Source organism: Hippocampus bargibanti, linkage group LG02 (assembly GCF_051943395.1).
Source record: "Hippocampus bargibanti isolate YZ-2025 linkage group LG02, ASM5194339v1, whole genome shotgun sequence".
NCBI lineage: Eukaryota > Metazoa > Chordata > Actinopteri > Syngnathiformes > Syngnathidae > Hippocampus > Hippocampus bargibanti.
Window position 1 is genome coordinate 22,077,501 of NC_142735.1, and position 26,070 is coordinate 22,103,570.

Below are 26,070 nucleotides of genomic sequence, written 5' to 3' on the forward strand. Positions count from 1 at the left end.
TGAAAGGACAACCGACGTCTCCGGACAAGTTGTGTCCATAATTTGTAAAATGGCTTCAAATGACTTCTACTGAGCGTATTTTACAAAGATTCCACCGCATATAGCTATATTTTCCGTTTTAAGACTCGCGCTGAATATTCAGGAAGTCTTGTTTGTGACTTGGTGACGAGTCCGTACGTGACGTCACTAAAGTACCGCCTTTCACCGTAAATGTATATATGTATACATATATGTATATATATATATATATATATATGTGTATGTGTGTATATATATGTATATGTGTGTGTGTGTATGTGTGTGTGTGTGTGTGTGTGTGTGTTTATATATATATATATATATATATGTGTGTGTGTGTGTGTGTGTGTGTATATATATATATATATATATATATATATATATATATATATATATATATATATATATATATATATATATATATATATACAGTAAAGTCTCGTTATATCGATATTCAAGGGAGTCCGAAAAAATATCGATATAACCGGGACTATCGATATATCCGACCCTGTTTGCATGTAATTTTCTCCGTGCGTGCATAGAAATAGTATCGATATAACCGGGACTATCGATATATCCGATATCGATATAACGAGACTTTACTGTATATGTGTATATATATATTTGTTTTTTCAATGTTAGTTTTTGTGAAATACAAACGCTCTGTCAGTTTTTGACCGAGTGATTCTATTCGTCTTTGTCCTTGCACACGGACGGGTGAGTCCTAGTAACTTTTGTTCTTGTCCACAGCTGTCATCAAGATGGAGGGCGGTACAGACTTAGACCTGAAGGTGCTGGAGCCCAGCGAGGAGCACGCCAGCGGTGTTGGAGGCAATTCGGTGGCGAGTCCAAGTAAAGAGCCAGCTAGCGCCGAAGCGGGGAAGATCCGAAATGAGGTGAAAATACAATCTCGGATAATTCAGACGTGATAAAATGACACCGACGATGTCACGCCTTCACAAGGATGAAGATGCCAAGCACAACGGGGAAGACGAGGATGACGAAGAGGAGGAGAAGGAGCAGAAACAAGCAAAGGAGGCCAAAAAAGGCCGAAATAGGAAGCGCAGCATGTCTGCTGACAGCGGCGAAGGCTCCGCTTCTGACTCCTCGCATTCCGACGGCGAGAAGGAGCCCGCCTTGCCGGCCGTTCCTCGGCCGCTGCACCTCACCACCTCGCTCTTCATCAGGAGCGTCCCACCAGATGCCTCCAAAGAAGAAATCGCTGCAGTGAGTTCCACACAGGCATCCTCTCCTGCCTTGAAACACGCTCTCACCTCCTTCCGTTTTTACAGCTGTGTCGCAGGTACTCGGGTTTTCTGCGGGTGGCGCTGTCAGACCCTCAGCCAGAGAGGGGGTGAGTACAACGCATGCAATCGTTGAACGAACGTGGCAGTGGCGCATCACATGACAAACGTGTGGCAGGTTCTTCCGACGCTGCTGGCTGACATTCGACCGCGGCGTCAACATCAAGGAGACCTGCTGGAACCTACAGAATATTCGGGTAACCGTCATCCCTCGTTTTTGACGTCATCTCCTCCTCGTGCCGCTTCCTCTCATCTGGTATCATCCCATGCGGCCACACGTAGCTCCGAGACTGCGAACTGTCTCCGGTGGTCAACCGCGACTTGTGTCGGCGCGTCCGTAGCGTCAACGGGCTGACTCAGCACAAACCCGTGGCGAGGAACGACGTGCGTCTTGCTGCCAGGCTGGTGCACACGCTGGACCAAAAGGCGGAGCTTTGGCAGGAACAGGTGCGGCTTCCTGTTGTACCCCATCCACTTCACTTCCCGTTTGACTCTAAAATGCGCCAATGTCTGAATTCGCCACCATAGATGAACAGCAACCCCGTTTTGAAGAACATCACCGATTACCTCATTGAGGAGGTGAGCGCCGAAGAGGAGGAGCTGACGGGCGGTGAGGCGGGCGACGCCAAAGACACCACCTCCTCCGAGGTGACGGTGGAGACGGATAAAACCTTGTTACAGGTGCCACCATCTTTTACTTTATTGTGGTTTTTTTTTGTGCAGTGTTGCATTTTTCGTTTGTGTATGTGCAGGTACTGGACACACTGCTGATCTACTTGCGTGTAGTCCACTCGCTGGACTACTACAACTTCTGCCAGTACCCCGCCGAGGACCACATGCCTCATCGCTGTGGGCTGATCCATGTTCGAGGACCTCTGCCTGTCGCCAAAATCACTGCGACCGAAGGTATAGACGCTCCCCTATGAACAGTCGAGTTACGGACAACGGTACCTGCAAACATTTTTTTTAGTAACATATGTAGTATTCTCTCCAGTTGTACATATCTTTATAGAGCATATATTTGATTAAATGTTTATTTTTCAGTACAAACCAATACATGTTATTTATACAAACCTAAAACATACTTATATAATATATATATGCATACACACACACAATCCGTTTTTATATACTGTATTTTCCGGTGTATAAGGTGCATCCAAAAGTCTTCATTTTCTTCAAGATGACCCTGAGGCTTATACACAGGGGCACCTTTTACACCCGAAAAGACGGTATATAAAACTACATCTAATGCTAAAACTAATCCAAACTAAATTGAACAGACAATCTGCAAAACGTTTCCATTCCAGTTCCATGATGTTTGTCATTTTCACTCAAATTGGAGGAACCTCAGAATATTGAGTTTTAGGACTTCACAATAATTCAATGCGACCTAAAAACCTCAGACTCTCTTCTTTCAGAAAAAAAGAGTTAATTCTTAAATTATATGGGTCTGGAGCTATCAGAGCTTGAAACGGGGGCATTTGTACAAAATAGAATACAATACATACATATTGATTTATATAGTGCTGAAGCTGTAACAAAAGCGCTAACATAGACAAAAGGCAAATGCTGCCCCCTCGTGGACGGGAAAACATTGCCAGAGGTTAGACCAACGCTTTATCGGCACCCGTCGCAAGAAAAACCAAAACCCGAACAAATTAGGGAATGGTGCTCCACGTCAGTTTTCAATTCCCGAATAAATTCAGGAATGGCAGCAAATGAGTTAAACAAACAATACTTTGTCAAACTACGTGAATATAAAAAAACTTAAATGAAAATGTACTACAATTACAAATTTAAAGCGATCCCAACAATGACGCACATGTACCTGCGCGGCTGAACCCGCTGTGACATCTTTTGTGATGGCCGACCAGTGACTGAACACCTCAAGATGTGCGAGGAGCGTCTGGCTCCTTTGCTGAGTCCGCTGGAAGTGTTGAGCGCAGATGATGCCGCGCGCCTGGGAAAGAAAGACCCGGAACAGGAAGTGAGTCTTTGAGCTGTCCTCCCGTCACCCATAATCTCCTGATGATCTCGCGTGTGGGTATTGATGACATATATTTGGGTGTACAAAGGTGGAGAAGTTCCTGGCGGCCAATACTCAGGAGCTCAGCAAAGACAAGTGGCTGTGTCCTTTAAGCGGGAAGAAATTCAAGGCACCCGAGTTTGTGCGCAAACACATACTCAACAAACACGGCGATAAAGTGGATGCCGTCAGACAGGAAGTGGATTACTTTAACAACTACCTGATGGACGCCAAAAGACCGGCGTTGCCTGAGAACAAACCTCCGCCACCTCCAGTTCAAGGTAAGCTAAAAAAATAAACATTTTGAGAGACAATTTGAGTTCCAAGCAATCTTCAGGGATGCATCTAGGCCGCGCCCTAGCGCCAGTGACGCATTTTGACAGCCACTGGCGCAACTCTGGAACTCCATTGCGCCAGTACCGGCACACGTCTATTGCCGCACATGATCTGCGCCGCATCTGACATACTTCTGTTAAAATAACTGAAGAAACAGCAATTGAAAACTTTTTTTTTCCTTCAGAGGTTTTAACTTTTGTCGTGATCTGCCGGAAACTGCCGAAATAGATCTTCAGATATTCGTTTACCCATGGTGCATTGCAGTATTTACATCGACATAGACGGTGGCTCGGGAGTCGAGTGGTTAGCACACCGGCTTCACAGTGCAGATGTCGCCAGTTCGCGTCCTGGTCCGGCCTCCCTGTGTGGAGTTTGCATGTTCTCCCCGGGCCCGCCTGGGTTTTCTCCGGGCCCTCTGGTTTCCTCCCACACTCCAAAAACATGCATTGCAGGCAGATTGGACACTCCAAATTGTCCCTAGGTGTGAGAGTGACTGTTGTACGTCTTTGTGTTCCCTGCGATTGTTCTGGCCCAATTCGGGGTGTCCCCTACCTCGTCCCCGAAGACAGCTGAGATAGGCTCCAGCACCCCTGCGACCCTAATGGGGAATAACCGGTACGGAAAATGGATTGATGGATGGACATCGACATAGAGGTTTGCAATATGAAGCGAGAGAACAGGAGTAAAACTGTAAAAGACATTAAAAATAAGCAGAAAACAAACATTTTTGTTTTTTAAGAAACAACGGACTGTAGTGACAATTCGTTTCAACAAACTGCTGTTAATGATTTGAATTTCGTGGATAATAGGAATTATTTCAGAGCTGTTGCAGCACCTTGGAAATCTTAAAAGCAAGGCAATTTGTTAAAGTAGACACTAGTAGGAAATAATGTGCTAAGTATGTTCTGTGTCTTTTCAGTAATACCGTAGAATATCAAGATAGCACGGGATTTTTTGTGTACTAACTAAATAAAATAGAAAAAAATATATTTTAAATATGAATGAATTATTTGACTTGAATTCTCATCTCATCTCATCTCATTTTCCGTACCGCTTATTCCTCATTAGGGTCGCGGGGGTTGCTGGAGCCTATCTCAGCTGTCTTCGGGCACGAGGCGGGGGACACCCTGAATTGGTTGCCAGCCAATCGCAGGGCACACAAAGACATACAACAGTCACTCTCACACTCACACCTAGGGACAATTTGGAGTCAATCTGCCTGCCATGCATGTTTTTTTTCCGGGGAGAACATGCAAACTCCACACAGGGAGGCCGGACCGGGACGCGAACCGGCGACCTCTGCACTGTGAAGCCGGTGTGCTAACCACTTGACTACCGGGCCGCCCTGACTTGAATTAAAATTGTTTATTTAATAGAAAATATATATTTTAGTCAAATCATGTTTTTTTTTAATTTGCAATTTAGAAATATCATACTCCAATGAATGTATTTTGGTTTATTTCAATCAGTTTTGTATGCTTTGGCAATGTCGTTAAATTGGGCCCATCCATTTTAGAATTTGGCCCCCTTTTCAGACATGGGGGCCACATGGCCAGATGCATCCCTGATGGTCCCCTGAATCCGCTTTTGCGTTCCTTCCTCTTAGCTCCGCCCGCCGGCTTTCCCGCTCAGTCGCCTCAACAGCAAAGCCTTTTGGGATACCCACCCGCCATCAGGCCTCTGCTGCCCGCCTTTCCCACCGCTCCCCCTTACCCCGCCAACCAATTTGGGGCCGGCCGCGGTCACTATGACAATTTCAGGGGCAACATGGGCTTCCCGGGGAAACATCCAAACAACAGGTAAAGGAAAGACAATGCGACTTGAGCGCCGATGATGGTCTCCATTTTGTGTAATTCTGTCTGTGTGTAGGGGTATGCGAGGAGACCCTCGCTCCATCATCGAATACAGAGACCTGGATGCTCCAGATGACCTGGACTTTTTTTAAACAACCGACGATTTTACTTCCCAGGGTTTTTTTCTTCTTCTGTTATGCGTGCACTGAACGAGTGCGTGCGTTAGTGTGTTCCCGCCAGTTGGACCAATGTCACTTTTGCAAGTCATGATGTCATAATAAAGAAAACAATAACCACACCTTCCTCTTTTAAGTGTGAACTATTTGTTTTGTTTGTTTTTTGTTGTTGAAAAGTAGAATTCACCAAGCGTCGGATTACTCAGGAGGAAATTAAAACTAGTTTTATCTTACTGACGCAATATCTTGTTTGTTCGTAGCAGCCCGTAATGTGTTTCTAGAAATTGTCACTTTTATTTAAAATGCTTATTTTTAACATGTTTTTTTTTTTTTTGATAGCGGTGATGGAGATAATGAATTGGCTGGAATACTCACTGAAAATCTTTCAGTGTTTAGGAAGAAAACTTCCCCACTTTTCGGAAGAAATCCAGAATGTGTGAATGAACCAAGAAAATGCGACCAATGTTGACGTATTAGAGAGATGCTGACAATCATTGGCTGTATCAGCAACAATTCTTTCTTTCAATTTCTTTTAGATAGACTTTTTAGGTATGCTTTTACCGTATTTTCACATTGTTTTATCAACCATTGTAAATTATTGTCACTGAATTTTCAGATTTCAAAGTGCAGGGTCACTTTGGTCCTTTCTATGAGTTTTGAAAGGCGCTTAGAAATTAAAAGTATAATTATTATTATTATTGTTATTATAACTGCTTCATACAACAAAGAGGATGCAGAACAGTGCTTAAGATTGAATCACTGTCTTGTGTTATGTCATATTTTGTTGTTTTTTTTTACTTCAAAATGGCGCTGTGAGAGTGACTGCTTTACAGCAGCTCCTTTATTTTGTTCTACTTCTTACTTTCATAAATTTGCTGCTTTGAATTGGGAATTTGTCAATTAGGAGATTAATAAATTATTGTTAAATTATATACATGTATTTGGAATTATACTGTATTCGTTTCAAGCATATAGTCTAGTAACTGAGGCGAGGGTAATGATTAGGTGAAATCAAGTACTTTGAAATCAACGGTATAGTAATTATCCCGATTGTTTCCGGTTTTGCTTTTGAAAGCGGCGCTTTGGAGTGACGCTTTGAGTTCAGAGCGGAAGTCAGCAGAACCGCAGTGTCATATGACAATGGCAGTGGCCGAATCACCACTCTGTTCCGATGTGGTCAGGCGCAGCGTATGATCAAAATAAAGTAGTGCCCTACCAAGCTCTCCCACACACTGGCACACATACACACACCCACACTCGCCTTGAGCTATGTCGCCATTCAGCAAAGAAGATGTTGTAATACACCGACCCAATTCCCATCATACGTCGATGTGATTTGTACGTGGTTTGAGCTTCTTACGTCACGTTGTTATTGTATATCCCTCCGCGCGCCATAACTAGCCACTTTAGCCTCGTTTGTTGTTCTCGTGGTCGGTTTGTCAGCAAATTTCTTTCCACACGAATCCGGAACGAGCGACCGACTGACTCGCCGTCTGTCATCTCTCGTAACGATGAAGTTCCAATATAAAGAAGAGCATCCTTTTGAGAAAAGGCGTTCCGAAGGCGAGAAGATTCGGAAGAAGTACCCTGACAGGGTTCCCGTAAGTAGTCGGCTGACATTAAAGGCTAACTAGAACCATGGCTATCTTGAGATAGTGTAAAACGACTTTGTGTTGGCTGAATGTGTGCATTTCGTTACGCTCGTTTTACAGATTTGATGAAAATGAAGCCAAATGTCGCAATCGCGGGGGTGTTGACGAAAACGCCGCCTCGTTGGACAGCAACGGGCCGCGAGCTTTCACTTGGACGTTGTAGTAAAGAGCTTCCGTATTTGGCAACACTTGACTCAAATTCAAAACGATTTATTTTGTTAGCTCACTCCGTAATTGGGTCATTGGTTTCTAATAAATGTTAAAAAATCCAAGTCGTTGAATTAGATTTCAATTCCGAAAAAGAATGCCATAAAAGGATTAGACATAACAGTGTTATGAATATCAGAATGAGAAAGCCCATCATAGTCCCACAATGGGGACATTTGCAATCTACAGCAACAAAATTGAAAGGGATTGGGGGCAGGGAGTCGAAAAGAAAAACAACTATGCACAATAGAAAATGTCAGGAGACTGAAATGTGCAACTGCACAAAAAAAAATAGATGATTGAGCCAAATACTGGCCTAGTTAAAGGGGGTATAATAATAGAAAAAAACGAAAATATAACATTTTGTATTTCATTTAACAATTGGTCAATTCTACTTGAAAAACGAGTTATTTTATAGTGGAAAATAACCTATTTGACACATGTAGTAGCAATTTTATATTTAAGGAAATAATTGGGTTACGAGGTGAATAAATCACAATAAATGTTTATTTGGGATAATTTCAAAGGAAGATCCCAGATATTAGCATTTTATGGTCATTAATACATGCGCATTGATCATTGATGGGTGGGGGGCGGGTTTACATTTTGTTAATTGTCAGGTAATTGTGGAGAAAGCGCCCAAAGCAAGAATAGGTGATCTGGACAAGAAAAAGTATCTCGTCCCATCCGACCTGACAGGTAACGAGGCATATTTATGCTTTGACCCACTGGCACTTAGAATTTGATGATATTTTCACATTTTTGTCCTTTGTCTATATCCAGTGGGCCAGTTTTATTTTCTCATCCGAAAACGAATCCACTTGCGAGCTGAGGATGCGCTCTTCTTCTTTGTAAACAACGTCATTCCACCCACCTCGGCCACCATGGGACTATTGTACCAGGTGAGTCTGTCGCTTGGTCTGTTTCTGATTCTAGATGTCACTGTGATTTATTTTCACATCTCATTCTATTTTTGTCACTGTAGGAGCACCACGAAGAGGATTTTTTTCTCTACATTGCCTACAGTGATGAAAGCGTGTATGGGAGCAGCCAAAGGGAAATGTGATTTGAGCTTTATTGTTTCGACAACGCCTTTCCGTGACGCATACATCCATCCTTTGGAAATATTTAATCTCGCTCAGCATATTGGAGTTCACAGAGCAAAAGGCGTCAGATGCACTTTCACCGTCCTTGTCCCCCTTCAACTTCTCCCTTAGTCAATCTCACGTTGTATCTATCACCTTCAATTTCTTATCCCCCGGCTGCTACAGAACTATTCTGTTGACTATGATTAATTGTGGTTATCGTTAATTTTAGATGGCTTTATTGACCGTATCGTGAAGCTGAGTGCAATTGTTTTTTTTAAGAACTCTACAGAGCTGTATCACTGGCGCTTTCTCTCTACTCGTGAACATAAAATTATGAACTGTGCTCAAAATGTTATTTGTGTCTTTTGTCTTCATTCTTAAACTATCCATTGGGATTCCCTTTACTATGAATGCCTAAAACTGTAAATCGTTAGCTTTTTGCAAGTGGAACTTTTACGTGTGGCAGTTTCATGCGGTAATTCGTAAAAAAATAATCACACAATCTTTGATATGTATTGTCATTGCTTTAATTGCACTAAATGTACAGTGGGGCCTCGGTTTACGAACACCTTGCCTTATGAAATATTCGGTTTACGAACGTTAAATTTATGAACATTAAACCTTGGCATAAGCAGTACTTTTTGGGATACACATGGAGCGCCCCCCCACCAGGGCTGGCGGAGTAATCTTCGGCGGAAGAACACCAAAGCACACGACCGAACAGCGCCCCAGCCGGCCTACCTTTCCACACCCCCTTTATCTGAATGCACATGTCGATTGTCTTCAACGATACTTTTGCTGTTATGGGACCAAAAACGACCCCACCACAGGCTTGTGTCCAGCCGAAGAAGACACAAAATTACAGTCGAGGAGAAGAGGGAGATCATTGAGAAACACCAACAAGGTGTGCGTTTGTCTGATTTAGTGGCCTGGGGCCGATATGCTAAGTCCACAATTTCTACCATCCTTCGCAACAAAGCTTTATACAAAGGCTTTATTTACTCGATGCTTTCACGTGACTAATGACACCGAATGTATCATTGTCAGTGAGGTTCATGGCTGGTGAGGCACTGACGTCATCACAGTGATTTACAAACATGAACTCTACAGAGTAGTTTATTCACCATTGAGATTGGCAACAGTTAACGTATTTTGTTTAAAATGTCATGTCAGCATTCTTTATATAAACTAGCATAGAAAAAAAAATAAAAAATGTTATCGTGTTACCTTTACTTATAAATGAAGTCCATGTGCCGCTCCTCCTGAAGAAAGGCATCGATACCTTCTTTGTAGAAGCCTTCCTTATCTTTCTTCAGTTTTAAAAGTCTCTCTATTTCAATTTAGATATGTAACCCCCCATTCTGAAAATAAGGCAACACGAAAAAATGACTGGATGGTTCCACTTAACTTGCTAACTGTTTTAGTTCATGTACTAAAAGTGTTTAAACATATGCGATATGCAGAGGGACAGCAATGCGGTCTCACTGCAGAGCAAGCCAGCACAGTTAGCCTAGTGATTGCGCAATCCATGGTGAGGTTCAGCCGGCCATCACCGCTCATCCCTACTTAGTATTTGAACGGCAAATGTGAAACTTCAGCGATTTTGATAAAAACAAATGGTGAAGTTAAATGGAAAAGAACTTTTAAGTACAAATCACGAAATAAAGATTTTTTTTTTCATTTGATATTTCCATGATGACAGGTGAGGCCGTGCCTCACCTGCCTCCCCTGACTGCACGTCACTTATCATTGTGTTCAGCTGATAGAAAAGTCTTGGCATGATGTTACCCTTTGATCCTTGAAATCAGTATTGAAGAATTTGTGGCCCGCATGCATCCTTGAGAGGGACTTTGAAGGATTTGATCCTCATGACTCTTGTTTTGGACGACATTGTTTCAATTGGACTGAACATGGGACTCGAAGTGGATGCAGATGACACCAAGGAACTTGTTGCTGACCATAATGAGGTCCTCAACACAGAGGATTTGATTTGCCTTCAAGAGGACAAGCAGAAGCAGGCCATTCGGGAGTTGTCATCTGAGGGCGAGGAGGAGGAGATGGCTGCAGCATCAAGTGAGAGCATCAAGGCATTGTTGGCTAAGTGGAATGATGTGCAGACTTTTATTGAACAGTTCCATCCAGAAAAGACTGTGGCTATGAGAATCATCAACATGATGAATAATAATGCGATGCCTCAATTTTGTAAGACTTTACAAGTTAGAAAGCAACAGGTGTCAATTAAGAGCCATGAACGACCATCACACATGTAAATAAAGTGACTTTATTATACATTGCAGTGTATTTCTTTAATTTCAATACAATAGCATATTTATTATACATAGAATAAGGTACATTGTATTCAGTGACGTGCAGTCAGTGGAGGCAGGTGAGGCAGTGCCTCACCTGTCATCATGGAAAGCTGTCATGGAAATATCAAATGAAAAAATAAATTAAACAGATGTATTTAGTGATTTGTACTTTAAAGTTCCTGTCCATTTAACTTCACAGTTTTAGGATTAGTTTCAAATTCGCTGAATTTTCACATTTACCGTTCAAATACTAAGTAGAGACGAGCGGTGACGTCAGTGATGACGTCAGTGCCTCACCAGCCATGAACCTCACCGCACGTCACTGATTGTATTTGAAACCTGGTGCAATCTTGCCACGAACACCAATCTCGCGAGAGAAATCGTTGCCTCGAGAAAAGTAATATTCCCCATGATGCATCGGACACCGGAAGTGCGTCTTCATTTAGCACCATTGCCCAGTTTATACGTAATGCAGCTATTTTGATGTATTTTATGTGACACACGTTTGTAATTAAAACTAACATTTAGTTATTTATTCAACTGATTTCATATTCGAAGACACGCGCGACCTCAAAAGTAAGCATTTTGCACTTTTTCCCCCACGGTCCCTGCGCTGGCTAAAATGACACCGCTAGTTAGATAGCTGCGTCAAGCTAACTGCTTCCGTTTTGTAGCATTGGGGTGCTGGCGCGACATTAAATGCTGTACGTTCTTTCAAATGTACAATTTCACTCCCTGTGACGCACGAGTATGTCATTATAATTATGCAGAAGTAACTGCAGCCTTCTTCGCTAATGCAGTGCTAACCGAGTAGCTTGCTGTTCCGGCGTGCGGGCCTTCTGTGAGCTATTATTTAATTTACAAGCTAGTTTTACAAGTTTTATTATCCGTAACAACAATAAGAATAATAATGCAACGTATTTTGGGCGCATGCCATTTACTTGGAATTACTTGACAGGAGTAAAATCACCTAATAAACGAAAAAGTTTGTGATAAAATATTGTGAGTTAGTGCAGTGTTACTCTGCGATTGTATATTATTTGAAAAAAAAAACTACAACTACACAGTTTATAACAATTCCCAGACATTTTGAAAATATTTATTTTTATGTGGTAAAAACGACGCAAGGTTACGATTTTATTACATTTACATACATGTTAAGTCTCACGTTTTGGTCGGGAGACTTCCGATTTTGACCACAATACTCACTTTATAAAGCAACTATTGACACAAATCAGACAGTTCATTTGTCAGGTGAAACAAAAGAAAATGTTAAAAACAACTAAATACAGTACATTTTTATACTCATTCAATGTATAAATAAACAATGAAAGCATTTTTGTGTTTATTTACTTCTAATTTACACTATTCATTTCAAAGAAGTACAGATGATGGCTGAAGAAACATTTTCATCGAATTTACACTATTGTAACGCTCACATTATTTAAAACACGCACCACAGAGTTGAATCAGAATCAGAAAACCTTTATTCGTCCCACAATGGGGACATTTGCAGTCCACAGCAGCAATTTGAAAGGGGGTGGCGTCGGAAGGGGGGGGGGTGAAAGGATAGAAAACAAGATATTCTAACCATAGTAAAATAAAAATCTCCCGATTTATGATTTGTGAAACTTAACATGTATGCATTTGGTGGAATACAACAAAAAACGGTGTGAATACAAGTGTGCTTTTGCTAAAACGAATATTTAATTAAAAATAATATTATATTATGGCGGGCATTACGACCAGGCATCTCACCCCGCAGGTGCACATTAAGGGGCGTGTTCATGTTAAGAATTTTTACTGCATTTTCCCATGTTTCAGTCAGATCCACTTGTTCGCCGTTGGAATAAAGAGGTTCTCCAGTCAGTCGTGTGTTCTCCTTCCTCAACTGCTACAATATGAGGAAATAATATTCCATAGTATTAAAAAAAGTTGTACTTTTTGCCATATATTATACATAATAAAACAACAACCTTTCACTATAGGTTTACAGAATTGTTCCTGTTAGAATAACAGTGCAGGTTAAAAGAGGAAATATATTGTAATAAAACAACTCTGCTAGAAATATATATTCAGAACTAAGATAAGCTCCCACTATATTTGCATTGAAACAGAGAGAGAAAATAAACATAATTTATCCCAGTGAATACATTTTAAAATTTGAGGAATGTAATAAGAAAACAGAATCCATGAAGATGTGCTGTTTACTCTTAAGCTGGCTCCTCCACTGCCCGTTACCATGCCCGCCTTGCTGGAGAGACCCAAGCTGTCAAACGCGATGGCCCGAGCCCTCCACAAGCACATCATGAGGGAACGGGAACGCAAGCGACAAGGTGAGCCCCCCACCTGCCCCCTCCCAGCTTTACTTGGGCAAACACAGCGCTGACCATTCTGATGTATTTTGTTTCCAGAGGAAGAAGAAGTGGACAAGATGATGGAGCAGAAGATGAAGGAGGAGGAGGAAAGAAAGAGGACCAAGGAGATTGAGGAGAGAATGTCCTTGGAGGAAACCAAAGAACAGGTATGGATCAAGAAAATCAATAAAGTTAAATATATATATATAAAATAAATGAAACAGCTAAATGCTATAATTTACTTCATGATTTCACCAGGTTATAATAGAGACTATATGGAATCAACTATATTCTCAATAAAGGATTTTAAAGAAGTAAAATACAAAGTAGGTTTATTTTAATAATAACGTAAGTCATTAATTAAAAAAAAAAAATCATTTAAAGGACAACCAACGTCACTTTTTTGTTTCCTAACTGACATCATAAAAACGTTTTATAGCATCTAAAATACCCAAAACACGCAGTATGATATTTTTAGTCAAATGCAAAACACCAATAAAAATGACTTAGTGTCCCAAAACTCCTTCAAAATGACCTCGGAGATGCAGAGTTTCAGAAGGTCCCGCCCCCATCTTCGTGACAACACGCCAAGACGTCTTGCCTTGCTGGAGAATCAAACCAATGGCTTCAGATTCGGAGAAGATGCTTTCTTGTTACACATCCAGTTATGAATATGATTCAAATAGTTCTGAAGAGGAAAGCATACATGTTTGCAATCGATTAAAGAATTTATTCCGTGCCATTTTGAGGCAACATTGGGGGTAAATGTCTCACCCAAAAAAAGGCAGAAGAAAATGGCGACCTCTTGTAGACATGCATGTAGTATTGCGTTTCCACAGGCTGATAAATTCCTTATATGGAGCTTGGACGCCCTCTTCTGGCGCAACACGAGGTTTTCAGACCAAACAAGTATTGACGTGATGGAAGGACTGCTACAATATGATCTTTTTTCGGTCAGGGTCGTTCCCTCCGTGACGTAACATCAGGAATCGCCACCAACTCAAAAACTCAAAAGACTTTTTGAATATTCAGCACGAGTCTTAAAACGTAAAATATAGCTAGATGCGGTGGAATCTTATTAAAATACGCTCAGTAGAAGTCATTTGAAGCCATTTGACAAATTATGGACACAACTTGTTCGGATGCGTCGGTTGTCCTTTAAATGTAGTTTACCACTGGTTTCACCCAATAAGTTCAAATTGTGAAAACGTGTTTACATTTGTTTGGAAAATATTACAATTATTCTCACATCCCCAAAAAATGTGATCTCTCCAGTGTATTGTTTTGCTTGTCGATTTTATGTTGAATAAGATTTTTTTTCCCACGTCCCAAATACCTACGGATAGATTTGATGGAGGATGGATTTGGAACTTTTGTTCAGGTGATGAAGATGGGCGAAAAGCTTCAGGGGCTCCAAGAGGAGAAACATCAGCTCTTCTTACAACTGAAAAAAGTCCTCCACGAAGAGGAGAAAAGACGGCGCAAGGAGCAGAGGTGGGGCACGGCTTACCTAACGCCTCTTTGCCCCCACCCGCCATTTTGCTCACTTCCTGTCTTCTCAGCGACATCACCACGTTGACGTCGGCCAGCTACCAGGCCGGTCTACCCATGCACGCGGGCCAGCACCTCCTCAACATTCAGGGTGAGTGTCACGCGGGACAACCCTTGGAACACGTTACGACTAATCAATGTGAATCTTTATTCTAATAATTACGACTGTGATGCGTGACTTTTCAATTCCTTTTTCCGAAATTGCCCGCCTCATCCATCAGGCAGTCCTGTCAGTCACAGTCGAACCGGCGCCCTGCTCGGAGATCGGAGCAAGCAGCTTTTCCAGAGCGCTGTTCTTCCTGTAAGTTTTGACAAAATTTCATGCACTCAACCTACTGTTTGCGCCCCCAATTCAGAAACTTGGCTCCTCATTTTTTATTTTTAAGTTATACCCGTGTCCTTTTCTTTTCAATAGACGCGTCACTATCAGACTCCGGCGTTCAGTTCAGGTGCGGCGGAGCACGGCCAGTTCAGCGGCGCCCAAGGGGTTCACGAGTCCTACGGGGTGACGCAGGCCCAACATCCCGCCACCTACGCTCCCGGACCGTCCGTGCCGGTCAGCTTTGCCGGCGGCTCCCAGATCCGAGGTGCGGACGGCCACGTATGTGCTGCTGAATGGTTTGTGGGGGCGCTTTTTGAAAGCGTGTGGCTTTCTCTTCTCCCCCCAGGAGCATCCGCGTTTCAGGCCATGCAGTATCTACCCCACCAGCAGCCTGCCTACCCGGTCCACAATCACTTCACATCCCAGCCTGGTCAGTTTGCACAGACATAAAAGCATCCTCTTAAAAATTACCCCGTCCCCCCCAATCGCTTGTGATGATAATATGTGACATTTATTTAAATAACTTCAAATGTCTTCACCATTGGGGAAAGTTTTTAAATGACCAATTTTTAAAGTTAGCTAATTGTAGTAAATGTCCTTTTTACTGTTACTTTTAGGCAAAAAAAGACTAATTGGTGTTTAAAGTGAACGCTGGCGCGAATAATAACAATAATAATACATTTAATTTAGAAGCGGCTTTTAAAACTCTCAAGGTGACTTTTCAGTCGCAGGATAAGTTTTTCTGTGGGTGAGCAGCAGCAGCCACACGCGCCAGCGTTCACTCAACCCAGAAGTAACTCAAATAGATAGAAAGCTATCTAGCTAATACATAGCCAATAGATAGTTGATAGACAGCTAGCTAGCCAGCTAGATAGCGATATAAGTAATAGATAGCTTGCTCGATAGCGAGCCAGAGAGCTAATATATAGCAAAAAGATAGCAAATAGATAGCCAGCTAGGTAGCTAGCTAGTAGTAGCCTATTGTATTGGATTGGATTTACTTTTCTTAATCTCGCAGTGAAGAAATTTACACTTCACAGAGGCAAAGTTATGAAATTTCTCTCCAGTTGTACATGTACATATCTTTATAGAGCATATATTTGATTACATGTTTATTTTTCCGGACAAACCAATACAGGTTACTTCTAAACACACAAACACTTCTTAAACATATTTATATAAACTTTACACATACTCATACAAGCCCTAAACATACATTCCATACAAAATATAGCACTGAAGCAATTTACGAACAAATTCATCTTACGACTGTTCGAAACATCTCGAATGGCTGCCGCTGCTCACCCGCACAAAAAAAAAAAATCAAGTGACTGTAAAGTGTCCTTGAGAGTTTTGAATGGCGCTTAGAAATTAAATGTATTATTATTATTATTATTATTATGTACTGTAGTAGTGTATTTTTGTCATATTTTGTTTGATTTAAATGCTGTGTAATTTTTTGGGATGTTTTAAAATCATGGCATCTCTAATGATCCCTTCATTTCAATGAGCAAACTATAACCAATGAAATTATTCATAATTAATACTGCCATTCCTGAATTTATTCTGGAATTGAAAATATGATGCGGAGCGCCATTCCCGAACATGTTTTTTTTAATTCTTGCGGGGTGAGGTGTGCCGATAAAGCACTGGTCAGACCTCTGGCAATGTTTTTCCCTCCCACGAGGGAGAAGCATTTGCCTTTTGTAGAGCCGCCCCCATTTCAAGCTCAGACAACTCCAGACCCATATAACTTAGGAATTACCTTTTTTCCTGATGAAAAAAGAGAGCCTAACATTTCTTACGCTGTATTTAATGTTTATGTAGTCCTAAAGCTCAATATTCTGCGGGTCTTGCAATTTGAGTGAAAATGACAAACACTCTGGCACAGGAGGACACATTTTGGCACCTCTGGCAGTGAATGTTAATAATGAATGACATGTCATCAACGCCCAGAAAACACGACAAATATGAGTGGCACCTTGATTAATTAACCCCCCCAGAAAGAAGGTAAATATTCATTTTTTTCGATTCAATAAAAACATGGGTAGGGGGGTATTTAAAAAAAAACTAAGAAAAATTGCAAACTGAGTATGTAGGAATCAAGTTCTTTTATGCTGCAATACTATGATTCGCCACTAGATGACAGACGTGTCTTATTTGATCTTACACTGCCCAATAACCCCCCCCCCCCCCCCCCCCCCCACACACACACACACACACACATACACAAAATATGTTGACGTGGATGTCTGGCAGGATAGTTAACGTGACCTACTCTTGCTTGTCAGGCTACATCCCGGGTGCCGGCATCCCGCTCCAGAAACAGCTGGAACACGCCAATCAACAGTCGGGCTTTACCGACGCGGTACGGAAGAAAAAAAAATTGCTGGCGTAAACGGTGGCCCAAATCAACCTTTCATTTGTGCTTGTCCCACAGGGTGCCCTGAGGCCCATGCACCCCCCCGCCATGCATCCTTCAGCTCAAGGATTGCTGCCCACACCAGCCATGGCTGTCCAGATTCCCTCCGCAAAGGTAAAGCCCAAACCCCGCCCTTGCGATGAGCCATCAGTTTGACTGACCGGTGACTCGGTTCTCGCCTAGGCTGCATTCCAAAGTTCACCGCAGGCCGCGCCACGCCACGGCTTCCTGCCCCACGCCCAGAGTGGCCAGAGGTTTTACCACCACGCCAAGTGACTCGTTCGAGGTTCCGCATCTTCTCGGCCTCGTCTCAACATTCGGGAGTTTCTGCTCTTGTTTTTGACATTTCAGTCGGGTGAGAAGTCCTTGAGGCTTCTCCCTCCTTGACATTTATGTACAGTTTATGTAATGAGATATTCCTACTTCTACTGTATGTTGGTTAATAAAATGTGCAAGAAATTAAGCTTGCATTCACTTTTTTGATTCATTATTCATCAATGCATCCATTGTTTTAATAATAATACATTTAATTTGGAAGCATCTTTCAAAACTCTCAAGGTCACTTTACAGTCACTGGATCAGTTTTTCCATGGGTGAGCAGTGGCAGCCACACGTGTTTTGTTCAAAATACTTTTTGAATTAGTATTAGACATTAAAATACATTTAATTTACAAGACTATTAGTGATTGTTTTCTTCATATATGTACACACACACACACACACATATATATATATATATATATATATATATATATATATATATATATATATATATATATATAATGTGAAGCTGGAACAAAAAGGGAAATCCCCTTGTGGAAAAGAAAAAAAAACACCGCCAGAGGCCATGGCCAGCGCTTTATTGGCACCCAAGCATGAAAAAACAAAGCCCGAACAAATTCGGGAATGGCGCTCTACGTCATATTTTCAATTCCCAAATAAAAACAGTGAATGGCTGTGAATTAATTTCAGGAAATAGTTTCCCCCCGAAAATGCCTCTCAATTGATCAGTTAATCGCAAACAAAGAATCTGCAACATTCAACACTATGTTTCAGCTTTATGTCCAGCTTTGTGCTCCAGTAAATGAATCAAATCAAGAATTACAACAAATCGACTAGTTGGTAAACCTCCGTTTTAATTTGACTTGCTGTGACGAGCGTTTGGAAAATAAACATGGGTAGGAACTGAAGATGGCCGCACTTAAATGTGAGGAAACCCCAATGCACTGAAATCCGCCATTATTTTTGCAATGAAGCCCTTTGACAAAACAGGGGAACAAGTAAAAAATACAGTCAAATAAAAATAGAGTAGCAATTCACGCCACTTTGAACTTTTGCCTTCCTTCCCCAAACTCTTTTTGTGTTTTACTAGATTGGGGATGTTTCACCTAAAATGCTCATATTATACAAGAATAAACATTAGAAATTCATGCTCCGAATTTCCAAGACAGGGAGAGCAATGAAAAACAATGAAAGGAGGAGAGTAACATTTCCTCCTTTGATACCCCCGCTCACCACACACACACACACACACACACACACACACACACACACACACACACACACACACACACACACACACACACACACACACACACACACACACACACACACACACACACACACACACACACACACACACACAATCTCCGGCAGGCCCTGTAACACAGTTGCAAGAAGAAAAAAATGAAAGAGAAAAAAGAAAGAACAATCAGAAACCAGACGTAAAATAAAAAGGACATGCAAAATGGAGCTAATGGGTGTCTATTCTCGTGTTTACCTTGCTGCCACTTATTTCCCTAAAGCTTTGATGCCGATGGCAGCTTCTTCATCCATGGCGTTGAGAACGGTCACCTGCGACAAAAATCAATGACTATTCCGACTACTGACAATTCCATTGTACTTTATATTTCATTTTTTAAAGATCTGTTAGTCTTGGCAGTAATGCCCCACTTATCGTGGTTAATGGGAACCGGGACCCTGCCTCAAAGGAGGGATCCCCATGTTGATTCTATTTTTGACCGGGAGCCAGTGGAGGCTTGGCAGGGGGACAGTTTCAGCGGCACCCAGGCAAGCCCTAAGACATCATCCAAACACACTCGGCTTCGAGAGAAGGACTGGCGCTCGAAACCAGCCCGGGTAACCGCCTTCGGGGGGATTGAGCTGGGGGGTGCCGCCGCTTTCCTGGAAGTGTTGCAGCGGGCGTCTGCGGAGGCCTTCAAGCCCGCTTTCGAGCACCGAAGGCGGGCAGCCACGGTGGGAATTCGGCCTCGGTTTAATGAATATAATAATATATAATGAATAATATAAGTGTTTGAGCTCCAGGACGGGGGCGAGAGCCGGTCCCCAGACGCCGCCCGGGGAACCACGTCTGGGGGGGGGGGGGGTGTTGAGCTGGGGGGGGGGGGGTGACGCCACTTCCCTGGAAGTGTGACAGCGGGCGTCTGCGGAGGTCTTCAAGCCGGCTATCGAGCACCGACAGAATCAAAGGAGGTTCCCCATGTAAGACATTTTGCCCAAGTGGAAGCACCGCCATGTTTTACCTCCATGAGCCGTGACCTTACCGTGGGGGAGGGGTTTGTGTGTCACGATGATCCTAGGAGCTAAGTTGTCTGGGGCTTTCTGCCCCTGGCAGCGTGACCCATGGCAAACTGGTGCTAGGTGAAGGGACCAGACATAGTACGACTCACAGACCCTTTATGATGAAAAACATGGATGGATCTAGGTTTCCCTTGCCCGGACGTGGGTCATCGGGGCCCCTCTCTAGAGCCAGGCCTGGAGATGGGGCTCGTTGGCAAGCGCCTAGTGGCCGGGCCTACACCCATTACCGGGCTCAGCCCGAAGAGGCAACGTGGCTCCCCCTTCTCAAGGGCTCACCAACCATGGGAAGGGCCAAAGGGGTCAGGTGCGATGCAAGCTGGGCGGTCCGATCCTCGACAACAGAAGCTCGCTCTTGGGACGTGGAAGGTCACCTCTCTTGCAAGGAAGGAGCCCGCCCGAGCTGGTGTCCGAGGTAGAAAGGTTACGACTAGATCAGTGGTTCTTAACCCGGGTTCGATCGAACCCTAGGGGTTCGGTGAGTCAGTCTCAGGGGTTCGGTGGATCCTCCGCCACAGAGGTCCAACCCTCAGTCTAGTCTGCAGTTAGTAGGCACAGTCCTTGGAAGAAGGGTTCGGCGAATGAGCATATGAAACCGGTGGGCTTCGGTGCCTCCAACAAGATTAAGAACCACTGGACGAGATATAGAGCCTTTTTTGGTACCAGCCCTCTCGAGAGGGGTTGGACTCTATTCCATTTTGGAATTGCCCACTGTGAGAGGCGTAGAGCAGTTGTGGGCATACTCATTGCCCCCCGGCTCACTGCCTGTACGTTGGGATTCACTCCGGTAGACAAGAGGATTGCCGCCATGATCAGAACCAGAGTGGTCTTTTGTGATTGGACTCTGTGCTCGACAAGTACTGTCTATACTGAAGAACTTGTTCAAACATAAGGGTGTCCAAATGTGCATTTGGCACCAGGACAGCCATGGCCGCAGTTCGATGATTGACTTTGTAGTTGTGTCAATAGATTTGCAGCCACGTGTTTTGGACAATCGGTGAAGAGAAGGGCGAAGCTGTCAACTGAGCACCACCTGGTGGTGAGTCGGCTCCCATGGTGGGGGAAGATGCCGGTCCGTCCTGGCAGACCCAAATGTATTGTGAGAGTTTGTTGGGAGCGTTTCTCGCAGAATCCCCTGTCAGAAGGAGTTTCAACTTCCACCTCAGGCAGAGCTTTTCCCGTGTCCCGGGGGTGGTGGGGGACATTGAGTGCGAATGGACCATGTTCCGGACCTCTCTTGTTGAGGTGGCCAATCGGAGTTGTGGCCATAAGGTGGTTGTTGCCTGTCGGGGCGGCAACCCCGTACTTGCTGGTGGACCCCACCAGTAAGAGATGCCGCCAAGCTGAAGAAGGAGTCCTATCAGGCCTTTATTGCTTCTGGGACCCCAGACAGCTGACGGGATCGATCAGCCAAGCAGAATGCGGCTTCGGTGGTTGCCAGGGCAAAAACTCTAGAATGGGAAGAATTCGGTGTGGCCATGGAAGTCGACATCTGTTCAGCTTTGAGGAAGTTCTGTTCCACCGGAGGGGAAAGCAGTGCACCACTAACACTTAGTACAGTGAGGATGGGGCGCTGCTGACCTCCACTCGGGACGTTGTCAACCGGTGGGCAGAGTACTTCGAAGACCTCCTCAACTCCACCATCACGCCCTCCTTGGAGGAAGCAGAGTGTGGGGACTTTGAGATGGGCTCTCCGATCTCTGTGGTTGAAGACACCTATGTGTTTTAAAAGCTCCTCGGTGCCAAGGCCCCAGGGGTGGATGGGATCCGCCCTACGTTCCTCAAGGTTTTGGATGTTGTGGCGCTGTCTTGGTTGACACGCCTTTGCATGGTCATCAGGGAGAGTGCCTCTGGATTGACAGACATTTTTAAAAAAGGGGAACGGAGGCTGTGTTCCAACCACAGAGGGGTTCTGGAGGAGAGGGTCCCTCAGGAAGTCGAACGTCAGATTGAGGAGGAGCAGTGTAGTTTTCGTCCCGGTCATGGAACAGTGGACCAGCACCAGCTCCAGGACCCTGCTAAGGGCGCTTGGATGAATGGCGCTTGCTGCATGGGAATTCGCCCAACCAGTCTATGTGTGCTTTGTGGACTTGGAGAACGCGCTTTACCGTGTCCCTTGGGGAGTTCTGTGGAGGTGCTTCGGGAACCCCGTTCGACCCATATACGACCGACGTCCGAGTTTGGTTCACATTGCTGGCAGTGAGTCAGAATCGCTCTCAGTGAGGGTTGGGCTCCGCCGAGGCTGCCCTTTGTCAGCGATTCTGTTCATAACCTTTATGGACAGAATTTCTAGGTGCAGCCAAAGCGTTGAAGGGTTCAATTTTGGTGGCCTCGGTATAGCATCTCTGCTTTTTTCAGATGATGTGGGGCCTGCAAGGGGGGCTCTCCAACTCTCACTGGAGTGTTTTGCAGCCGAATGTGAAGCGATTGGGATGAGAATCAGCACCTCCAAATCTGAGGCAATGATTCTCAGTCGGAAAAGGGTGGAGTGCCCTCCCTGGGTCAGGGAATAGACCTTGCCCCAAGTGGAGGAGTTTAAGTATCTGTGAGTCTTGTTCACAAATAAGGGTAGAGGGAACGAGAGATCGACAAACGGATCGGTGCGGCGTCTCCTGTGATGCGGACTTTGTACCTATCTGTCGTGGTGAAGGAGGAGCTGAGCCAAAAGTCGAAGCTCTTACCGGTTGATCTACATCCACTCGTGCCATCATTGATTTACGTCACAATTGTGTACAGTCATGACACAACTGAGTCATTCGGCAAATGTTCCTGATTATTTTAGTAAAATAAGTGATGTGTGTTCATTACTTTTCATTCGCGACAATGGTAAATACTGACCAGGATCTCTTCCCCGGCTTCATTTTTGCTCTCGATTTCTTTGCCCAGTTCGCCATCTGGGATTTTCAGGTCCTCTCTCACCTCCCCGCTGTCCTGGAGAAGGGACAGGTAGCCATCTTGGATCCCGATCAGCTAGAAGAGAGCAAATAGGAAGTGTGTGAAAATGTGGATTTGGCAACTGAGGCGCTCTTTCCAAAGTCTCACTTGGTAGTCCACCCTCTTGATGTTTGGGACGTCCATGTTGTGAGTGGAAGGGCAAATATCTTCATATTTCTTCCCGGAGAAGATGTCAATACCAACGAGGTGGACCTGGGGAAGCCAAAAAAACTCGCTTTTTCCCTGGAATGGCGACTGCTGGATCGGGTGTATGGTGTGGCTACCCACCTTAGCGTGACCGTGCTTGCCCGTCTTGGAGGTGGACATCTCCATAATCTTGCAGGGACGGCCTTTAAGCACAACGTGGCCGTTCTTGCGCAGGGCCGAGCACTGCATGGGATAAGTGGCTGACGCGCCGGCGTCGCCCGTCTGGAAGTCCAGCTCAGCATCCGCCATGTCCGCTGTGGAGCCACACAATGACACATTTTGAACATTCCGTCATCACATTTTACCACCGGGGGATTATGTGTTCATTACTCAAGTAGACCCGTAGTCCTAAATAATCTGCGCGTGCATTGATAGAAATGCCTCAGGTTGGATACATATTTTTTCTAGCCCCTCAGCTAAAATATATCAGTCGTTACCATACCCAAAGCTCCTCAAAAATAAAACACCTTACTTCAAGTAATACTCTTGGCAATTTAGTTTCTTTTCTTTTCTTTTAGTTTATTTTCGCAGGCATTGCTTCAAACAAACAAACAATAATGCCTGATATATTGGTCAGCACCGAAGGGAGGGCGATATATATCATCATTGATATAATCACCAACCCTGCTCTTATGAGATGTAATTTTACATGACAGTCTCCTCTCCCAGGAAATGATTTGGGGTTGACAAAGACTGACAAAAAAGATTGCCAGTTGTGCTGAAAAATAAACAAAGCCATTGTTCAGAAAAGCTGCCAATCCATAAATATTCCATGAAGTGAGTCAATTTTTTTGTATAGGTTGTGGAATATTGTGAAATGATCATTAATTTAGAAAATAGCTAACAATCTAATACCAGAAACTGTGCACTAAATAAGCACTTGAAGAAATACCTCACCTCCAATAAACACTATTTTGCTCATTGCAGAGTCTAGCGTACATAATCATGTGCAACATAAATCTCCCCCTCCCAAATAAGAGCCTCATGTAAAACAAAAACAATAACATGTACTCTGTAGTTCAGCTAATAAAGTAAACCGGCAGGCATTCGGTTGCATTAGACTTACTGTCAAATTAAAAGAATAATACTGGGATATTTTTGTTATAATTTAAACCTAATAAAGACAAATAAGACAATATGGATGCAGTCTTTTTTCCCTAAAGTGCATTGCAGTTCCTCGGGATCAAATAAGTGACTGGGGCTTAAGTAAATCTTTTTGGGGGGACAATTTATCTCGTATTTCAACTAATAATGTTTGAGGCCTGGTCTGTACGTGCCAGGGTCCTGAGTCAATGTAACTGCCGCATCATCCCAATCGCTACCCCCCCCCCCCCCAAAAAAAAAAAAAAAAAAAATCCACGCTGCAAACGCGTCACAATGGCACGGCTCACGCAAATGTGCAATTTGCACGAGCGTTCCCCTTTCTCCAGTTGAATGTTGGCCCGCTAACGTTGGTGGTGGGAGCTAAGCTACGACTGTCATGACTAAGCCATTACTTGATGCTGCTGCACTTTGTTTCACATCGCTCTATTTTGCGGTCAGCCGCAGGATTCTGCAGAAGACCCCAATCCGCGTACTAGTGTTGTTTTAAAACGTGCCAATAAATTGTGAGACATTATGGGAAATTGTTTGTTGTTGTCGATTAGCTTAATTTCAGGTGTGCCGACTTCATCGGATGAGAAAAGCGACTCATGTGAATGCGTTTTGTGCCAATGAGAAAATATTCTTTGTGTATATCCATTTTTATGTTCTATCTGGTAGGTTTTCATACCCAACTCACCCTTCTTGGACAAAGAATCTGCCGTGTGGTTTCACTTTTAAATTCCCCGATGGAGTGGCCTCGTCGTCCACTTGCGCTCCCTTGTCTGGCTAGCTTGTCGTTATTAGTCTTTCATTTCAGTCGCGTTGGTGTTTGTTGCTGTTATTTTTGTTCAGCACACAACGGCGCCTTTTTTAACCACTCGACTCAAACGTTAAAATTCCAACGCTGGACCAAAAAGAACGCACCCGCCCTACCGTCCCGTTATTTGGATGTGGCGTCAGGCGGCCCCAGTCCGCCCCGCCTCCCTCCGCTCACATCCAGCGGTCTTGTATCGGAGCAGCAATCACAACATCCGGTTTAGACCTTTATAATAAAGGTTCGCCTATTCTTGCCGTGTTGAGCACGAACATCCACTCGACGTATCATGTATAAGTACATTTTAATTTCGAATTGGGTGTTTAAATTGAACAATGATTTATAATTGAACCAGACATTTGGTGACTTTGTTGCTATTGTTGATATTGTACCCTGCCCACTCCCCAGACACCCGGGTAGGCTCCATTTGCCCAAGACCCTTGTGACGATAACAGATTAGAAAATCATTCATTCATTCGTTAGTTCGTTCATTTATTCATCTTGGGCAGCTGGCTAATGAAAAACATTTCCTTATACAACAGCAACCGTTGCCTTTGTTACCGGCTGAATTATTTTCGAGCCTTTTTTCGAGTCAGACAGTCCTGCCTCAATGGAGTTAGCACACAACTCACTTCTGACTTTCCTTCAGACTGCCTGATTTTTTTTCAGTTCATTTGAAAATTATTTTGTGAGTCAATGACACGATTATTTTATGCACCACTTAGACTATTTTAAATTATCCAATTATCTATTTTTATTCTCCCTCATTAATACTGGAATCGAACTGCATGTGTGTACAGTATTGCTTAAAGAGGAAGCGAGTTCTTAAGCACCGGAAATGTGTTTTTCCCTGGGTTCTGATTGGTTCAC

The 26,070-nt window shown here is 43.6% G+C and overlaps 4 protein-coding genes across 4 annotated transcripts in view; 3 read left to right on the plus strand and 1 right to left on the minus strand.

The window, feature by feature from the left end:
• Positions 1-5,778, plus strand: part of LOC148902001 (serrate RNA effector molecule homolog) — a 9,538-nt gene extending 3,760 nt beyond the window's left edge. Inside the window, exons 8-18 of the mRNA XM_088990181.1 lie at positions 769-914; positions 982-1,245; positions 1,311-1,372; positions 1,441-1,519; positions 1,605-1,769; positions 1,851-2,003; positions 2,075-2,228; positions 3,200-3,312; positions 3,401-3,632; positions 5,294-5,486; positions 5,557-5,778. Coding sequence (XP_088846307.1) covers positions 769-914; positions 982-1,245; positions 1,311-1,372; positions 1,441-1,519; positions 1,605-1,769; positions 1,851-2,003; positions 2,075-2,228; positions 3,200-3,312; positions 3,401-3,632; positions 5,294-5,486; positions 5,557-5,632 — 1,637 coding nt within the window. The 3' untranslated portion in view covers positions 5,633-5,778. The remainder of the gene's footprint in view (positions 1-768; positions 915-981; positions 1,246-1,310; positions 1,373-1,440; positions 1,520-1,604; positions 1,770-1,850; positions 2,004-2,074; positions 2,229-3,199; positions 3,313-3,400; positions 3,633-5,293; positions 5,487-5,556) is intronic.
• Positions 5,779-7,028: 1,250 nt separating this feature from the next.
• On the plus strand, positions 7,029-8,958 carry gabarapb (GABA type A receptor-associated protein b). Its single transcript, XM_088990185.1, has 4 exons — positions 7,029-7,257; positions 8,136-8,214; positions 8,299-8,417; positions 8,501-8,958. Exons 1-4 carry the CDS (start codon positions 7,168-7,170, stop codon positions 8,579-8,581), a joined length of 369 nt encoding a protein of 122 aa, XP_088846311.1. The 5' UTR covers positions 7,029-7,167; the 3' UTR covers positions 8,582-8,958.
• A 2,370-nt stretch (positions 8,959-11,328) lies between these two features.
• On the plus strand, positions 11,329-18,269 carry gps2 (G protein pathway suppressor 2). The gene is made up of 11 exons (XM_089017846.1): positions 11,329-11,488; positions 13,131-13,248; positions 13,327-13,436; positions 14,651-14,763; positions 14,832-14,911; positions 15,042-15,121; positions 15,236-15,407; positions 15,489-15,572; positions 17,434-17,510; positions 17,583-17,678; positions 17,748-18,269. Exons 2-11 carry the CDS (start codon positions 13,155-13,157, stop codon positions 17,838-17,840), a joined length of 999 nt encoding a protein of 332 aa, XP_088873972.1. The 5' UTR covers positions 11,329-11,488; positions 13,131-13,154; the 3' UTR covers positions 17,841-18,269.
• A 134-nt stretch (positions 18,270-18,403) lies between these two features.
• On the minus strand, positions 18,404-25,370 carry LOC148902004 (eukaryotic translation initiation factor 5A-1). The gene is made up of 6 exons (XM_088990186.1): positions 25,084-25,370; positions 23,385-23,557; positions 23,205-23,309; positions 23,001-23,132; positions 19,345-19,418; positions 18,404-19,223 (listed from the first exon to the last, which is right to left on the minus strand). The coding sequence occupies exons 2-5, from the start codon at positions 23,550-23,552 to the stop codon at positions 19,356-19,358; spliced, it is 468 nt and encodes a 155-aa protein (XP_088846312.1). The 5' UTR covers positions 23,553-23,557; positions 25,084-25,370; the 3' UTR covers positions 18,404-19,223; positions 19,345-19,355.
• Positions 25,371-26,070: the final 700 nt, after the last annotated feature.

Bases quoted from the DNA above. Each gene is read 5' to 3' on its own strand.
- gps2 (XM_089017846.1), top strand. From the start codon at position 13,155: ATGCCCGCCTTGCTGGAGAGACCCAAGCTGTCAAACGCGATGGCCCGA. The intron at 15,122-15,235 runs GTAAGTTTTGAC...TCTTTTCAATAG, and splicing joins TCCAGAGCGCTGTTCTTCCT to ACGCGTCACTATCAGACTCC. The intron at 15,573-17,433 runs GTCAGTTTGCAC...CTTGCTTGTCAG, and splicing joins TCACTTCACATCCCAGCCTG to GCTACATCCCGGGTGCCGGC.
- LOC148902004 (XM_088990186.1), bottom strand. From the start codon at position 23,552: ATGGCGGATGCTGAGCTGGACTTCCAGACGGGCGACGCCGGCGCGTCA. The intron at 23,310-23,384 runs GTGGGTAGCCAC...TGGCTTCCCCAG, and splicing joins GCAAGCACGGTCACGCTAAG to GTCCACCTCGTTGGTATTGA. The intron at 23,133-23,204 runs GTGAGACTTTGG...GCTCTCTTCTAG, and splicing joins TCAAGAGGGTGGACTACCAA to CTGATCGGGATCCAAGATGG.
- gabarapb (XM_088990185.1), top strand. From the start codon at position 7,168: ATGAAGTTCCAATATAAAGAAGAGCATCCTTTTGAGAAAAGGCGTTCC. The intron at 7,258-8,135 runs GTAAGTAGTCGG...GTTAATTGTCAG, and splicing joins AGTACCCTGACAGGGTTCCC to GTAATTGTGGAGAAAGCGCC. The intron at 8,418-8,500 runs GTGAGTCTGTCG...TTGTCACTGTAG, and splicing joins CCATGGGACTATTGTACCAG to GAGCACCACGAAGAGGATTT.